The 15,394-nt window shown below is 38.9% G+C and overlaps 1 protein-coding gene across 1 annotated transcript; it reads left to right on the top strand.

Annotated features, from left to right (window-relative positions):
• The first annotated feature begins 538 nt into the window (after positions 1-538).
• LOC306986015 (uncharacterized protein) lies at positions 539-11,373 on the top strand. The gene is made up of 5 exons (XM_079588847.1): positions 539-1,489; positions 4,957-5,026; positions 5,163-5,392; positions 8,178-8,533; positions 9,137-11,373. Exons 1-5 carry the CDS (start codon positions 600-602, stop codon positions 9,685-9,687), a joined length of 2,097 nt encoding a protein of 698 aa, XP_079444973.1. The 5' UTR covers positions 539-599; the 3' UTR covers positions 9,688-11,373.
• Positions 11,374-15,394: the final 4,021 nt, after the last annotated feature.

Genomic DNA, 15,394 nt, shown 5'->3' with positions numbered 1-15,394 from the left:
CAAAGTATTACAACAAACAATTCATTATACGACAGTAGTGATTTGTTTTAGACTGGATAAATTGCACTTCGTGAAACGTATTGTGTTTCCTGCCGGACAATACAGGATGAAAATGATATGTGAGAGACTGTTGGAGGTCTGTCTTACATCATATCGCGTAAAATCGCGCGCGTAAAAGCGTTGCGCTCTGCCATTTACCACAAGTGTCCATGGAATACCAATAGAGCAGACCAGCAGAAGATCCTGTCTGGATGATTCTGTCAGGTAAGGTGACTTCAATTCATTTTCTATTTCGTGAAATTATAAAAACCTAACATATAAACTAGTACAACTACGAACAGATGCAAAATACAGTTTGGTTAGAATGTAATTATTTATGTAATAATAAAACTGAGACAATTACATACATTTACTACTGTGCAGAAGATAGAAACTGCAACATTGCATGTAGTTTTTCTTTTGTAATAAAGTTTTACTTTTTACTATAGGTTCTGATTCTAATAGAATTCAAAGACACTATGGACAACACAACAATGCATTCTTCATGCAACCTGACCAGTCCGGATTATAACCAAGCCAACTGCACTTCTCCACCGTGGATGTTCTACCCTGACTTCTACATCTGGCTACCGGTTATTTACTCTGTCATCTGCGCCGTGGGACTCACGGGCAACACCGCTGTCATTTACGTGATCTTAAAAGCGCCAAAGATGAAAACCGTCACCAACTTATTCATTTTGAATTTGGCCATCGCCGACGACCTTTTCACGTTGGTGTTGCCCATCAATATCGCCGAGCACCTGTTAAACTACTGGCCGTTTGGAGAGGTTTTATGCAAAGTGATCCTGTCCATAGACCACTACAACATCTTCTCCAGCATCCTCTTCTTGACTGTGATGAGTGCGGACCGCTATCTGGTCGTGGTGTCCACGTTGCGCTCCAAACGGATGCCCCACCGGACCTACAGGTTAGCCAAGACGGTCAGCCTGAGCGTTTGGGTTCTGGTCATTCTCATCGTGATGCCCTTCACCGTTTTCGCCGGTGTTTACGTGAGTCCCGACGACGCGGAGAGCAGGAAAAGCTGCGTTTTGAGTTTCCCGAGCCCTGAGAGTTTCTGGTTCAAAGCCAGTCGGATATACACGCTGGTCCTCGGGTTTGTCATCCCCGTGTCGACCATATGCATCCTCTATAGCGTGATGCTCTACAAGCTGAGACGCACGCGACTCAACTCCAACGGCAAGGCTCTGGACAAAGCCAAGAAACGAGTCACAATGATGGTCTTCGTCGTGCTCGCCGTTTGCTTGTTCTGTTGGACACCCTTCCACCTGAGTACAGTGGTCGCCCTCACCTCAGACTTGCCCACTACTCCGCTGGTTATAGGTATCTCTTATTTCATCACAGGACTGAGTTATGCCAACTCGTGTCTCAATCCGTTCCTTTACGCGTTCTTAGACAACAGTTTCAGAAAGGCGTTTAAGAAAATGCTGGAGTGCTGAAACCTTTTTTGTGCCCTCACACAACTCCATCAATGAGGTACAAGTGCCACAGCAACATCATAAATGTGCTGTTTTAACTCAAAAGTCAAAACGCACTTACTTTAAAACAATTAACTTGACTCATAAAGTAGCTAATGTTCTGCACTGTAACGTGTTTTCATAAGTGTCCAGTTTTTTAACATTATTTTCCACATCAGTAATTAATTTTGAATTGGTGCAGAAGAGTAGGCTATTCACTGCAGGGTGTGACTTTGGAATCACTTAATTTGTCTATTTTAATTTTCTTTTTGGGTTTCTTTTTAGGGTGTAAAACTTGTCTTGAAGTGTAAGTAAATATTTATGAACATTACATGAATGCTCATATGTGTAAATATAGCCTATTATTATATTTATCTCTTTTTGTAAAATACGCTTAAAAGCTTAAAACTAAAACTTTGGCGCCTCTAGTGGCTTAAAATACTTCTGCTTGCGTTCGATGTTGGTGATTAATAAATGTGCATAATAAATGTGCATGAAGAGTTGCATAGTTCAGTACGTTCATTTTTCCCCGAGTGTGTTTTTTCGAGTGAATGAAAACTTTTCAAAATGTATGTAAGGACATAATTTAATATTCCAGTCCCTCCCCTTTAATTTAACAAGTGAACTAGTGGATAAGTAGGATATTTGAAAACTGCTGTTCCATAATACCTAATATCACCAGAAGAGGGCAGGGTAATATCATGTTGTCTTTTTCATAATATCACATGAAACACATTCTCTTAATTAGGAAGATACTGGTGCAATTTTAATTAAAAGCTCTAATACATGTATGAACACTATATATATATATATATACAATAATATCTTATATTATATAATTTTACATTATATCTTATATTATTTGTTAATCTGAAACATATCAATCTATTTTAGGCGAAAGAACAAGGTCATTATACTGATGTTAGTATAAACCTAAAAAGTGTTCAAAATTGTCTATAGCAGCCATAACATTCTGCATTGCTGAAACTAAGATTAACAAATAACTAGCTAGAAGCTTTGATCTCATTAAAGTTTAACAGAACATCGTAAAAAATAATGGAGATCAAAATGTTATTTCAGAGATCTTAAAGACACTTATGTGAAATGGCCTTTCTTTCTCTGTCAGATAAAGTGTCTGCACTGAACATGCTACGCTGATTCATTTTAATCATTACTTCTCATTTGAGTTATTGAGCGTGTGACAATTTCCCTCTGGTCTCCTCTTCTTAAATCTATAATGATTGCTGCATTCCACGCGGAACTAAGGACGTGCTTTTATTGAGCATTCAGGTCACTGGTATTGTGAATTTCATTATCTCAGACTTTCTAAGTGTTTCTATTAGCCATTACTCCTCATTCAATTGCACTGGAGGGCATTTAAAGGCGATGTAATGGTGATTCTTATACACAGGGGTAACGTTGAGTTTGTCTAAACACGTACAGAATCTCTTTTGAGAGGAAAAGATATTTATCCTGCATGTTTGTTTCTGTTTTGAACCCAAATTCCATTAAAACACACATGCTTCAAGGCACACACATACATAGCCTATATAAACTGACTTGGTGAGGAAGAGGCATTTCAAAATGAACAATTCACAGTGTCCATTTCACATTACTCAGTTTTATATCTTTTGTTTCTCTTCCACCTGTCACCACATTGCCTCTCGCCTGTCCCTGCTATCATTTCCAGTTCCTCTCCAGCTCATTGGCTCATTTTGTCTCTGGCATGGCTCGGAGTCTTCAAACCCCTGCTTTTCAGAGCTGCTGTTTTGTGAGTGCTGGTCGAAAATTGATTGCCTCACATTTCAGCGAATGTTCTCCACAGGGATACAAAATATCCCCTCATTTATCTCCTCCACGAACTGCAGTGGTGTTAGCCGAGTGTGCTGCCTTATAAACATGCCGTAGCCCACAGCACAACATCACTATAAATATTCTCCAGCTTCACAGCTCTCTCTCTCTCTCTCTCTCTCTCTCTCTCTGTCATACTGCATCACCAACAGCCATGAGTAAAGGCTTTCACTGTAAATAAGATGGCACTGGCAAAGGCATAGTAAATTTTCCTCTCAAGGTTATATGTGAGTGTTTTACTTAGCTCTGTGCGTTAAACGCTGCACAGCAAAATAAAGTGTAAAGCTACCACAATATTATTTTGAAACCAGTACTTAGTACTCTTCACTTGTTCCTCGTTATATTTATGTGCATTTTAATTGTTTTAGTGCCTCCAAGTAACTAATCTCAACGGAAGACACATGGGCTAATGGCCTTAACTGCATTATGCTCCACGAGATTTTTGTTATGATATCTCGGTGTCAGTCAATGCTGCAACCAAATCTCAATATTTCACCAATATTATCCACCTATTGGTCTGCTGAATTCATTGTTCTGAAACAGTCATATGATAGGCTATATTTCACCTGAGGTCTGTGGTGAATTCCAAGGCAAAAAAGGTTGCAGCTTATCTTGTGCAATGCCCTTCAGCAGAGGGCAGTTTCTCTCTGTATAAAAGCAACAACACTCTTCATACATGCTCCTTTTAGGCGGCGTTAGCCTTTAGCTTTCATTGTTATGCAGAAGACAAACAACTCCATATATCCTCTGGACCAGATGAAACTTGACAGTTTTCCAAAATGGCAGATTGCATCAAGGGCGTCAAAGACCACATGTCTGGTCATTTTCTTTTGATACGGGAATGTCTTATATATATTTAAGACACTGAGAAGTTAGGTCATCTGTAACTTTAAGACTCAATTATTGTAATGCACTTTTGGCTGGATGCCTCGATGTCTCCATAGACTGATAACACTGCAACCTTTTGACCAGGTCGAAAATATGGGCATAATAATCAGATAGAAACTATTACCAGGTATACTGGTTACCTGTTTAGTTCTGTATCAACTATGTTCTACTTTGCTTTCATATGCTTTGAATAGTCTAATAACCCTAACTATACTATATATTAAGGAGCAAAACAAAAAGAAAACAAAAAAGACAAAACAGTGAGACATACTGGTTATTTGAATCACTTTTTTGTATTTTTAGTTTATACAGTTTTTAGAGAATGTGTGTACATAATTAAAACTGATTTTTTTTTTCTTTTACAAAAACATGTGAACATCAATTATGTAGCCTTTGCCTATAATAAATCAAATATTTTGTGACATTAAATTTGTCCTTTTAAACCCAGGGACTTAAGATTTCTTTTGTACCTAGCTAGGTTATCTCAATGTTTGTTCCACCAGAGATACTCAACAAGGAATGAAAAGTGTAGCAACCAACCCTGGAGCTAAACTTGTACTCACACGCGTCACGCGAGCGCGCGCACGCGCAATGTTTGATTACTGTAACGTCTTAATGTGCGAGAAGTGAACGACGGTGAGGAGATTCGTCTCGCTGAGCATGGAATCTTAAGCGGCAAGAATGTCTTTTTTCTTGTGATAAGATGGATCCACCTCTCTGCGATGTCACCGGACAGCGTCACATACTTTAAGCTTGATTTGCACTTTCATGAGGTAAGTAGCCTACTTTACAATACTACTCCCTCAGACTCAGAGAGGATACAAAGATATTGAAGGGTGCGCGCGTCGTTTAAACCTGATTGGAGTCTATTCAATTGCTTGTTGTGAGACATATATAAGTTTTTATTAGTGTTCTATCTTCTCTTCAACAGTTATAGGCGCTCTCTTCACGATGGAGTTGCTCGAGTTGTCCGACGTCCAACAGATGTTCAACGACTCGCGTTTTCAGGGGAATTTAAGTGAGCTAGATGGTGACGAGCCGCTGCCTAGGAGCGCAAAGATCACCGTCATCGTGGTCTACTTGATGGTGTGCGTGGTGGGGCTCGTGGGGAACTGTCTGGTCATGTATGTAATTATCAGGTGAGAATAATTGATCGGTCTGCATATTAACTTTGTGTACGAGCTAGACTAGAGTGAGAGGTCGATTTGGTCAAATATAGTGGAGGAGAACCGGTTTAAAGCATTTGAGGCGAGAAGGGTTCTATCTAGCACTGTAAAGCTTGACATATGTAATAATAGTTTTCTGATCTTTTGATATGGAACATATGTGTTTTATGTTCTGCATTATATTTGATACTTAAGGCTTTTATGTCCCATAAATTATATAGTGAGAATATGCTCACACTCGAGGAAGATAAGAACAGCGCAGTTTTATTCACAGGCCCAAATTGAGCACACATATGCAATTTGGTGCTGCAGATGTTATTTTTTATATGACCAAAAAGTAAGATGAAATTCTGCTTGTAATGTATATCAATGAGATTTTTATAACAGTATAGCAAACTACTTGCATAAAACGCATATAAATACCAGTAGCTAGTTACTTTGTATTTCCCAATATGTCAAGATCATATTTAAAAGTTTTATGATCAAATCTCTGTAGAATTAATTGCAGGGGGCAAAACATATAATGCAATGCAATACAATGATGATTGTGAGATGTACAAATAAAAGCCTCAAAAACCCATTGTATCATATTTGATACTATTACTTACATTTTAATGTAATCTTTTTATAAACTGATGTATGAATAATCAGGTAAACCTGATTATTCAGGTTTAGATTATTCAGGTTTAGATTATTTGGCTGGACTAAAGCCAAATTGCTTTAGTCCAGCCAAATGTTTGTCTTTAAACAATATAAATGTTATATTTACATTTACTTTATATATATATATATATATATATATATATATATATATATATATTATTATTATTATTTTTTTTTTTTTCACAACAAAAAGACCAACTGAAGGATGTATATATATTATAGAATTATACTAAAAATAACTTTACTTGCTAAAAAGTTTGAACTAAGGCATTTTGCAATAAAGTTTTAAAAGATCATGTTGATATTTAGAAGCTTTAGAAATTCATGAATCAAATATGATACTGTAGGCTTTATAGGGTAAAAAAAAAGCTTAATCATATGTTCATTTTATTGCAACATTACTTCATCATGTCTTTTTTATTAACTTGGGGTTATTATTTGAAATGTTTCTTATGATTCACATTTTCGATTATAGCAGCGTCCTAACGTTAATGTATGGTTACTCACTCGGTTATTTTTAGGAAAACCAATAGCTACATTTCTGGCAATGTTCATTTTAGGTTTTATTGTATGTTGGGTGGTTCTCAGCTGGATTTGTTTGCACTCAGATTTCATGCAACACAGAATAAAATAGTTTTTTGTATAATTTTGTCTAATACAAAACAGTTTGATTGAACCCAAAAAAGATATGAGAAGCGTTTTCTCCCTTTTAAAATTATTAAAACAATCACCGTATATGGCTATGTTATTAATTGCATAGTTTTTTTCACCAGATTAGACCTGAAACCCATTTTTGTCTTGTTCTCGCCCTGAACTGTACAGTAAAACATTTGCGACAGCATTTTCTCTTTTCTGATGCTTGCTAATTCATCGTAGCACTTGTCCTGCCAACGTGGTGTCACAAGCCTGCTTGTTCATTACAATGCTAAATAAACATTTGGTTCTTATCCAAACCTCCCCGGCGTGAAACAGCTGTAGACGGGGGCCAAGACACAGCTTTTCGATCAGCACAGGAGGAGTTCACATTATACACAATGAGTGTTACAATCATTAAACATGAGGTTTAATTCAGGGAAAGTGGAATTATTGCAGAGCGAAAATGCTAAATGTCCCCCTATTTTAACGACTCGCACTCTTCGCCTGCTCGTTTGATGAACATTGCCATCTAGTAATTTTGTCTCGCCTCTCTCATGCTTGTATTTTGTTGAAGGTATAATTATGAAGAATTTCCTTGCTGATCTAATGTACAAGGAAAACTGCCTCATAATTACGAGTCAGAAAATAGATTTGCTGCATCACCTCATGTTATTAAGCGAAAACATCCTTAAAGATAAGTTGTGCATGCTTGTTGTTGTGTGTGTATACGTGGGAAAAGCAATGCGTCTTTGTCTTTAAGCTCTGTGTTGTAATACGTGTTCATGCATTCACGTATTTATGGTCATTACTCAGACGTGCTGATATATAGTCCTATGGGCCTATTTTAAAACCTGTTGCTAGGCTGGTTACCAAGCACTGCCTCCAATTTCTTTACCTTCTTCGCCTGTCTCAGAGCTTCACTGAATTCGGACTGAAAAGTGTTAGTCTACCTGTGAGAGTCTTTCCTTCATATCCAGAAAGAGCCAATATATATTTATTTGATCACTTTTAAACTGAATATTTGAAGATAAGAATGACTTGATTCATTAACACGTGTAATACTGAAGAATCATCATAGCCATTTGCTTTTTGAAGGATGCTCTTGTTTGTCATTGTTGTCTTTGTCAATAGGTCATGTCATCTACAGTACCAGGGCATTTCAAACAATGGCAGATGATAAATATAATATAATACTGTTTCCAAGTTAAAACTTTATAAAATATCTCGGAGAAGCTTTGATACATATAAACACAAACTAGATTTTATTAAGTAATTTGAAGTTTTTTATGTGTTAAAAAACTTGTTTTATGCACCCATAATATATATAAAAATACTGTATATTGTATTTAAAAAAATTATAAATATATTTATTTGTATTCAGAAATGAAACACTCCAGCTTTAATTACTCTTATTTAATTACTCGTATTCTTCTAAGAGTGATGTTTGTACATGCTGCAGGTACACAAAGATGAAAACGGCCACCAACATTTACATCTTTAACCTGGCCTTGGCTGATGCACTAGTCCTGGCCACTCTTCCTTTCCAAGGCACGGATGTCATCCTTGGTTTCTGGCCGTTCGGTTTGGCTCTGTGCAAGGTTGTGGTGGCCATTGACTACTACAACATGTTCACCAGTGTCTTCACCTTGACTATAATGAGTGTGGATCGCTACGTAGCCGTCTGCCACCCCGTGCGCTCCCTGACAGTTCGCACCCCGCTCCGGGCCAAGCTGATCAACGTGGCTGTGTGGGTGCTGGCATCAGCTGTGGGACTGCCTGTTATGATCATGGGTCAGGTGGAGGAGGATGTTTACGGTAGTTTTCTCATTATCCTGTGTCAACCTGCCATTCTGGAGCATGTTGGTTCATCATGTCATGAAAATGTGAATCTATTTTTGTCTGATTGATGTTGTCATGTTGATGTTTTACTTTTACTTAGGCAGTTGTACCTAAAATGATAATATATGAAGTCTTACCTTGATTTAAATGTGCACTAAGTAAGTTTTTGCCCATTTTTATTTGATCTCCAACAAATATTTTGTACAAAGAAAAAAATATTAAATTAGCATCAACCAAATTCTAATTTAAATACAATTAAAATATACCCTTATATGACTGATTAATAATGATTACTTAAATGATGTACAACATTTGAAACTACCGTTAATTTTTCCCCAAACTTTTGAACAGTAGTGTATTTGTCAAAAGTGCTGTTCAGAAGAACTTATTAAGCAGAAGGAAATGACTTTGTGCACTTTTGAATAGTAAACATGCATCCATTCAATCACTCTACTCACTTGTGTTCCCTTCCAAAAAAGGAAGATGTTGCTTTCCATTTCATCAGTCCGCTCATGATTCATTGTAAATCAAGGCACTGTTAAACTTTTTGATTCATTCCCTGACTTTATCTCTGTGCAGGTGCTGAGTGCATACTGAACCTGCCTAAACCAAAAGAACACTGGGGGCCAGTGTTTGTGATTTGTGTGTTCCTCTTCTCTTTCTTGATTCCTGTGGTGATCATAAGCGTCTGCTACGGCTTGATGGTGCGACGCCTGCGCAGTGTCCGTCTCCTGTCCGGCTCAAAAGAGAAAGACCGGAATCTGAGGAGAATCACCTATATGGTACTGTCTGTGGTAGCTGCTTTTGTGTTGTGTTGGATGCCGGTGCAGGTCTTAGCTTTGATCCAGGTTTTGGGGCATGTGGATCTTGGGGCCAGGGAATCCTCAATTGCAGCCATGCATTTCTGCATTGCTCTGGGTTATGCTAACAGTTGCTTAAACCCTGTCCTCTATGCCTTCCTGGATGAAAACTTCAAGCGGTGCTTCCGTGAGTTCTGTATCCCGACCAACTCCAGTTTGCTCCTAGACGAGCAGCGCAAGAGGTCACTGAGGCGGGAGAGAGAATGTGCTGAGGAGGAAGAAAACGAGGTGGTTATTGATGACGGTGTCATTCCAGTGTGTGTGGATTAGAGATTTTATAATTGGCTGTATTCTTGCATGGTAACCTCGGAATTCACAAAGAAAGTTATAATTAAGTAAGATTGTATGAACATTAAGGCTTTTGTCTGGTTTACATTTTTGGTGATTTATCTTTAGCTGGCAGATGATTTGTGGTGATTCAGAATTGGAAGTATGGATTGTTTCACATGGAACAAAAAAGGGCTTTCCCCCCTGCTTTTTGAGTCTTATAATGTATAATCTTTACATGCTTTACTGTAGCCCTTATATAAATAGCCAATTAATTATATTTTATTTATACACATCATTTATTTTAAATTATTATTTTAATTATGTTGTAATTGGTATTTTATTTTCTAAGTGCACTGCTTTTGTTATGAAACTGGTTTATTGGAATTGCATATGCAAAATATTTGTTGATTTAGTCTTTTAACAGCTGTTAAAAAATGTATGTGTGCGTGTGCATAATGTAGCCTAACTTTTGAGTAAATTACATATATATCAACAACATATACACCCGTTTAGAAGTCTGGGGTCAGAAATATATATTTCTAAAGAAATTAATACTTTTATTCAGCAAGGATGCAATAAATTGATCAAAAGTGACAATATTTAAAAAGAAAATAATAATATTTCACAATATTACAGTTTTTACTGCACTGTTTTTAATTAAATAAATACAGCCTTGTTGAGCATATACATCTCTCAGAAACAGACCTCACACTTTTGAATAGTAGTGTACAATATATTAGATACTTAAAAGAACACCGTAACGTTATTTAAAGAAATTGATATTTAATGACTGAGATATCACAGTACTGATGATAAAGTACGTGCCTGTATATAATGACGAACTTGTAAGTACTTATTATTTTCAACTAAATGGTTTGAGAGTGATTCAGAATGACAGGTTTGTGCTAACGAAGACAAGAATCTTTCCCAGAAAAGAAGAAACTGTTGATTTCTGAGGTTCATCCGTTTGTTCTGTGGTGGGATTGAGAGCATGTTTTCTTGATCTTGGCCAGCTTTCAAGGAACACGCTGTTGTGACGGATCTTAGAAACATCTGTTTTTGTCTGTGTGGTGTGAAGTGCCAGCCAGATGGTGTTCTAATGCTTGATACATGCTCCTTATGCCATGCTTCATCCTGTCCCACTTCAGCTTTTAAACAATTTCAATTATATTCTTGGCTGAAGGGACACAAAAAATAAAGAGTGCATAAATGAACTTCTTGTTCTTCTATACAGATTGGTTAAATGAGGAAATAAGTTGTGTAGAGAGTGACTGAATGATGCATGTTGCATTTAGAATGTGTAGAATAATGTATTGTCTTATTCTTTTTGTGCCATTGGTTTGATAACCAGGGACTGCATGAACTGATAAAAAATACTTTAAATACAATGTAAGTCTCCTCGGATAAAAATGCATAAGTGAAAATGTGTCATAAAATAATAAAGTGTTCTATTTATTATCTATTATACAAATATCTCTGAATAAAAATAAAAATAAATATAATCATATAACGCTCCCCTGGAGGTCGTCGTCTTCTTTTTTGATTTATGGCGGTTGGCATCCAGCTTATTGGGTCATTACTGCCACCTTCTGCTCCGGAGTGTGGATCAGATAATAGGTTTATGATCTGTATTCCTTACCCTTTCTTTCCCAACTAACACACACTCAAATACTCTCTCACACACATACATACACGCACAAAAATGGTTACTCTGGTCCCATGGACTTTTGTTATTTCCTGTGCTGTGCCATGTTTTGTAGTCCTTTGTAGTTCTTGCTGATTATTTCTGTGATTTATTCCCAGATGTGTCTTGTTTACCTATAACCCCTTGTGTATTTAAAGCCCAGTGTTTTTTGTGTTCCTTGTCGAGTCTTGTCGCATCCAAGTCAGGTGGTCTCCGCGCATCCAAGTCCGGTTCTCCCAAGTCCGGTGGTCGGTCCCAGAGATCCTACCGCCATCGGCTGCGCTTCCTATAATGGCAATCTTATGTGTTTGTGCTGGACGCACGTCTACAGTTCCACCCTGGGTGGCGGTGTCTGCTTGTAAATTAAAAAAATACCTTAGCCTATCTGTTAACACCCAAGGAAACTGTCCCTGAACTCTCTGCTAGCTCTGGCATGGCCAAGGAAGCCGCCTTTAAACTCTCTGTCTGCTCTGACACGACCAAGGAAGCCGCCTTTAAACTCTCTGTCTGCTCTGACACGACCAAGGAGACCGCCTTTAAATTCTCTGTTTGCTCTGACATGACCACGGAGGTCATTCCCGAACTATCTGTCGGCCCTGACATGACTACGGAGGGTGTCCCTGAACTCTCTGTCTGCCCTGACACGACCACGGAGGTCATTCCCGAACTATCTGTCGGCCCTGACATGACTACGGAGGGTGTCCCTGAACTCTCTGTCTGCCCTGACACGACCACGGAGGTCGCCCCTGAACTCGGTGTCTGCCCTGAAACGACCACGGAGGTCGCACCTGAAAGTCCTGTCTGCCCTGACACAACCACGGAGGTCGCACCTGAAAGTCCTATCGGCCCTGACACGACCATGAAATTCGTCCCTGTACTCTCTGTCTGCCCTGACACGACCACGGAGGTCGCCCCTGAACTCTCTGTCTGCCCTGACACGACCACAGAGGTCGCCCCTGAACTCTCTGTCTGCCCTGACACGACCACGGAGGTCGCCCCTGAACTCTCTGTCTGCCCTGACACGACCACGGAGGTCGCCCCTGAACTCTCTGTCTGCCCTTACACGACCACAGAGGTCGCCCCTGAACTCTCTGTCTGCCCTGACACGACCACAGAGGTCGCCCCTGAACTCTCTGTCTGCCCTGACACGACCACGGAGGTCGCCCCTGAACTCTCTGTCTGCCCTGACACGACCACGGAGGTCGCCCCTGAACTCTCTGTCTGCCCTGACACGACCACAGAGGTCGCCCCTGAACTCTCTGTCTGCCCTGACACGACCACGGAGGTCGCCCCTGAACTCTCTGTCTGCCCTGACACGACCACAGAGGTAGCCATTGAACTCTCTGTCTGCCCTGACACGACCACAGAGGTAGCCATTGAACTCTCTGTCTGCCCTGACACGACCACAGAGGTCACCCCTGAACTCTCTGTCTGCCCTGACACGACCACAGAGGTAGCCATTGAACTCTCTGTCTGCCCTGACACGACCACAGAGGTCGCCCCTGAACTCTCTGTCTGCCCTGACACGACCACAGAGGTAGCCCTTGAACTCTCTGTCTGCCCTGACACGACCACAGAGGTCGCCCTTGAACTCTCTGTCTGCCCTGACACGACCACAGAGGTAGCCATTGAACTCTCTGTCTGCCCTGACACGACCACAGAGGTAGCCATTGAACTCTCTGTCTGCCCTGACACGACCACAGAGGTCGCCCCTGAACTCTCTGTCTGCCCTGACACGACCACAGAGGTCGCCCCTGAACTCTCTGTCTGCCCTGACACGACCACAGAGGTAGCCCTTGAACTCTCTGTCTGCCCTGACACGACCACAGAGGTCGCCCTTGAACTCTCTGTCTGCCCTGACACGACCACAGAGGTAGCCATTGAACTCTCTGTCTGCCCTGACACGACCACAGAGGTAGCCATTGAACTCTCTGTCTGCCCTGACACGACCACAGAGGTAGCCAATGTTCCCCATGTCTTGTGTGGACTTATGTTTATTTCTTGTTCTGTGCCATGTTTTGTAGTTCTTGTTGATTAGTTCTGATTTATTCTTAGGTGTGTCTACTTCGTCCCTTGTGTATTTAACTCCCAGTGTTTCTTGTGTTCCTTGTCAAGTCTTCTTGTCTTTCATGGATGTAATATTTAGTGAACTCATTCTGTTCCTGGTGCATTTTCATTTGTTTTTGTTTATTCTGTTAATAAAAATCACTGCGTTTTGATCCAGTTCTCCTTCGTTTTTTAGTTTCCCCTACGTTTTACAACTATATACCCAGGCTGTGTTTTCAGTACATAAGCATGCATTTACCATGTTATTGTCAAAAGAGTCATAAGTTTTGAAGTTATGTTCATAAACCTTATATTTTTCAATCAGAATAAAAAATGATGTAAAATATCAAGAAACTATTGATTTTAGGGGCCCTTTAAACACTGAAGTCCATAAATAATTGAAGGCTACCGGTGCTTTCCAAGAGGTTATTTGTCAAAAATTGTATTACATATTTATGAACAATAATAAACCACATTTGTCAATTTGACCAAGTAAAGTTATTTTCTGATAATATAACCATACAGTATTTATTTGAAAAAGATACTCATGCACATGATTTTTCCCCTACAGTTTTTCTGTAATATTCTGGACCAAGAGCTAACAGAGACTACCATACTGCCCCTTTGTGGTTTGTTTTGTCAGGGTATAAATTTGCTTAGTTTCACGTCCTCTTCGAATATTATTGACAAGCACCCTACTATGAATATTTAAATATACTATTATATATTTGGCTATTTTAAAGCAACTGCTGTATTGGATTATTTTGTAGGCTACACATTTTTGTTTCGGAAGAATGGTGTTTTCAACTACTGTACATGCATTTCATTTTATTATTATGTTTATTTATATACTCTATATAAATACCAATACATAACTACTGATACAATTGATATACCAAAATATCAATCTTCCTCTTCCTCTCAGAATGCTATTTAAGGTCAAATCGCTGTCTGACTAAGATGCTAACCATCTCACTTTTAAGACCAGGCAGTAACAGAGATAAACTGGCTAATTTCATTTTTCTTAGTAGAATTTGTGCTTTACCCAATTTGTCGGGAAGTGACCATGGGACTTACAGTATGTGGCGTTTATGTTTCACCTGTCTTTCACTTCCGTGCCAAACTGCAATCGGTGCCCTCGTTTCCAGGAGGTGGCAGCACTAGCATACATCTGAAGTTTCAGTCTTTACTGTATAAAGCAGAGGGTCAACAATAACTTTAATTCTTTATTGGTTTCCTTTATAATTTAAACAACACATTTAGAGTTATGCCCCCGAGTGATAAGTAACTATGAAAATACAAAATTGATAGCATTTGGATATTTCATTATTTGCTATTGCACAACTTGAGTTGTAATGAGTAGTCATCTGAAAATCTTGGTAAAACTCTATTGCAGTAAAATGTAGTAAACCGTTGGTCAATAATTATCAATATATACAAAAATCATATATCTACAAAGTCTTGACTCTAAATTTTCTGTCTTAATTCGCTTTTTTAAACAGAGTTTTGAGTGTTAATATGTAGGCTACTTAGGCTATGTGGTGGTGGGAGCTCTTTTAAATGACTGCATTTGCACTACAAGGGAAGATTATGACTTCATTTAGCTACTATACCCATGAGGCGCCGCTGTTTACAAGGCAATGAGACTCCGAAGAGTCAGAAGCATTTTTTACTGCTATTTGTCTAATGTATGTAGGCTACATTTACATATATTTATTTAGCAGGCGCTTGCATAATACTATTATATCATTTTTACTTCATATAATCAAACCAGTCCCACGTCCATATTTAGGATATTTTGTATAAATAATATAAAATATATAAATAGTGTTAATTAAATAACGTGCATGATGCTACTGAACTAATTTGTTTCAATGTAGGTTATATGATGTAGGCTACAGTAGTCTGCATTTAGCGTAGCAATAAAGCATGGACATCATTTATGTGCCTGTTACATAATTTGGGTATGAACTGTTT

This window comes from Phoxinus phoxinus (genome assembly GCF_949152265.1).
Source record: "Phoxinus phoxinus genome assembly, chromosome: 18".
NCBI lineage: Eukaryota > Metazoa > Chordata > Actinopteri > Cypriniformes > Leuciscidae > Phoxinus > Phoxinus phoxinus.
This window is presented reverse-complemented; position numbering and strand designations above follow the sequence as displayed.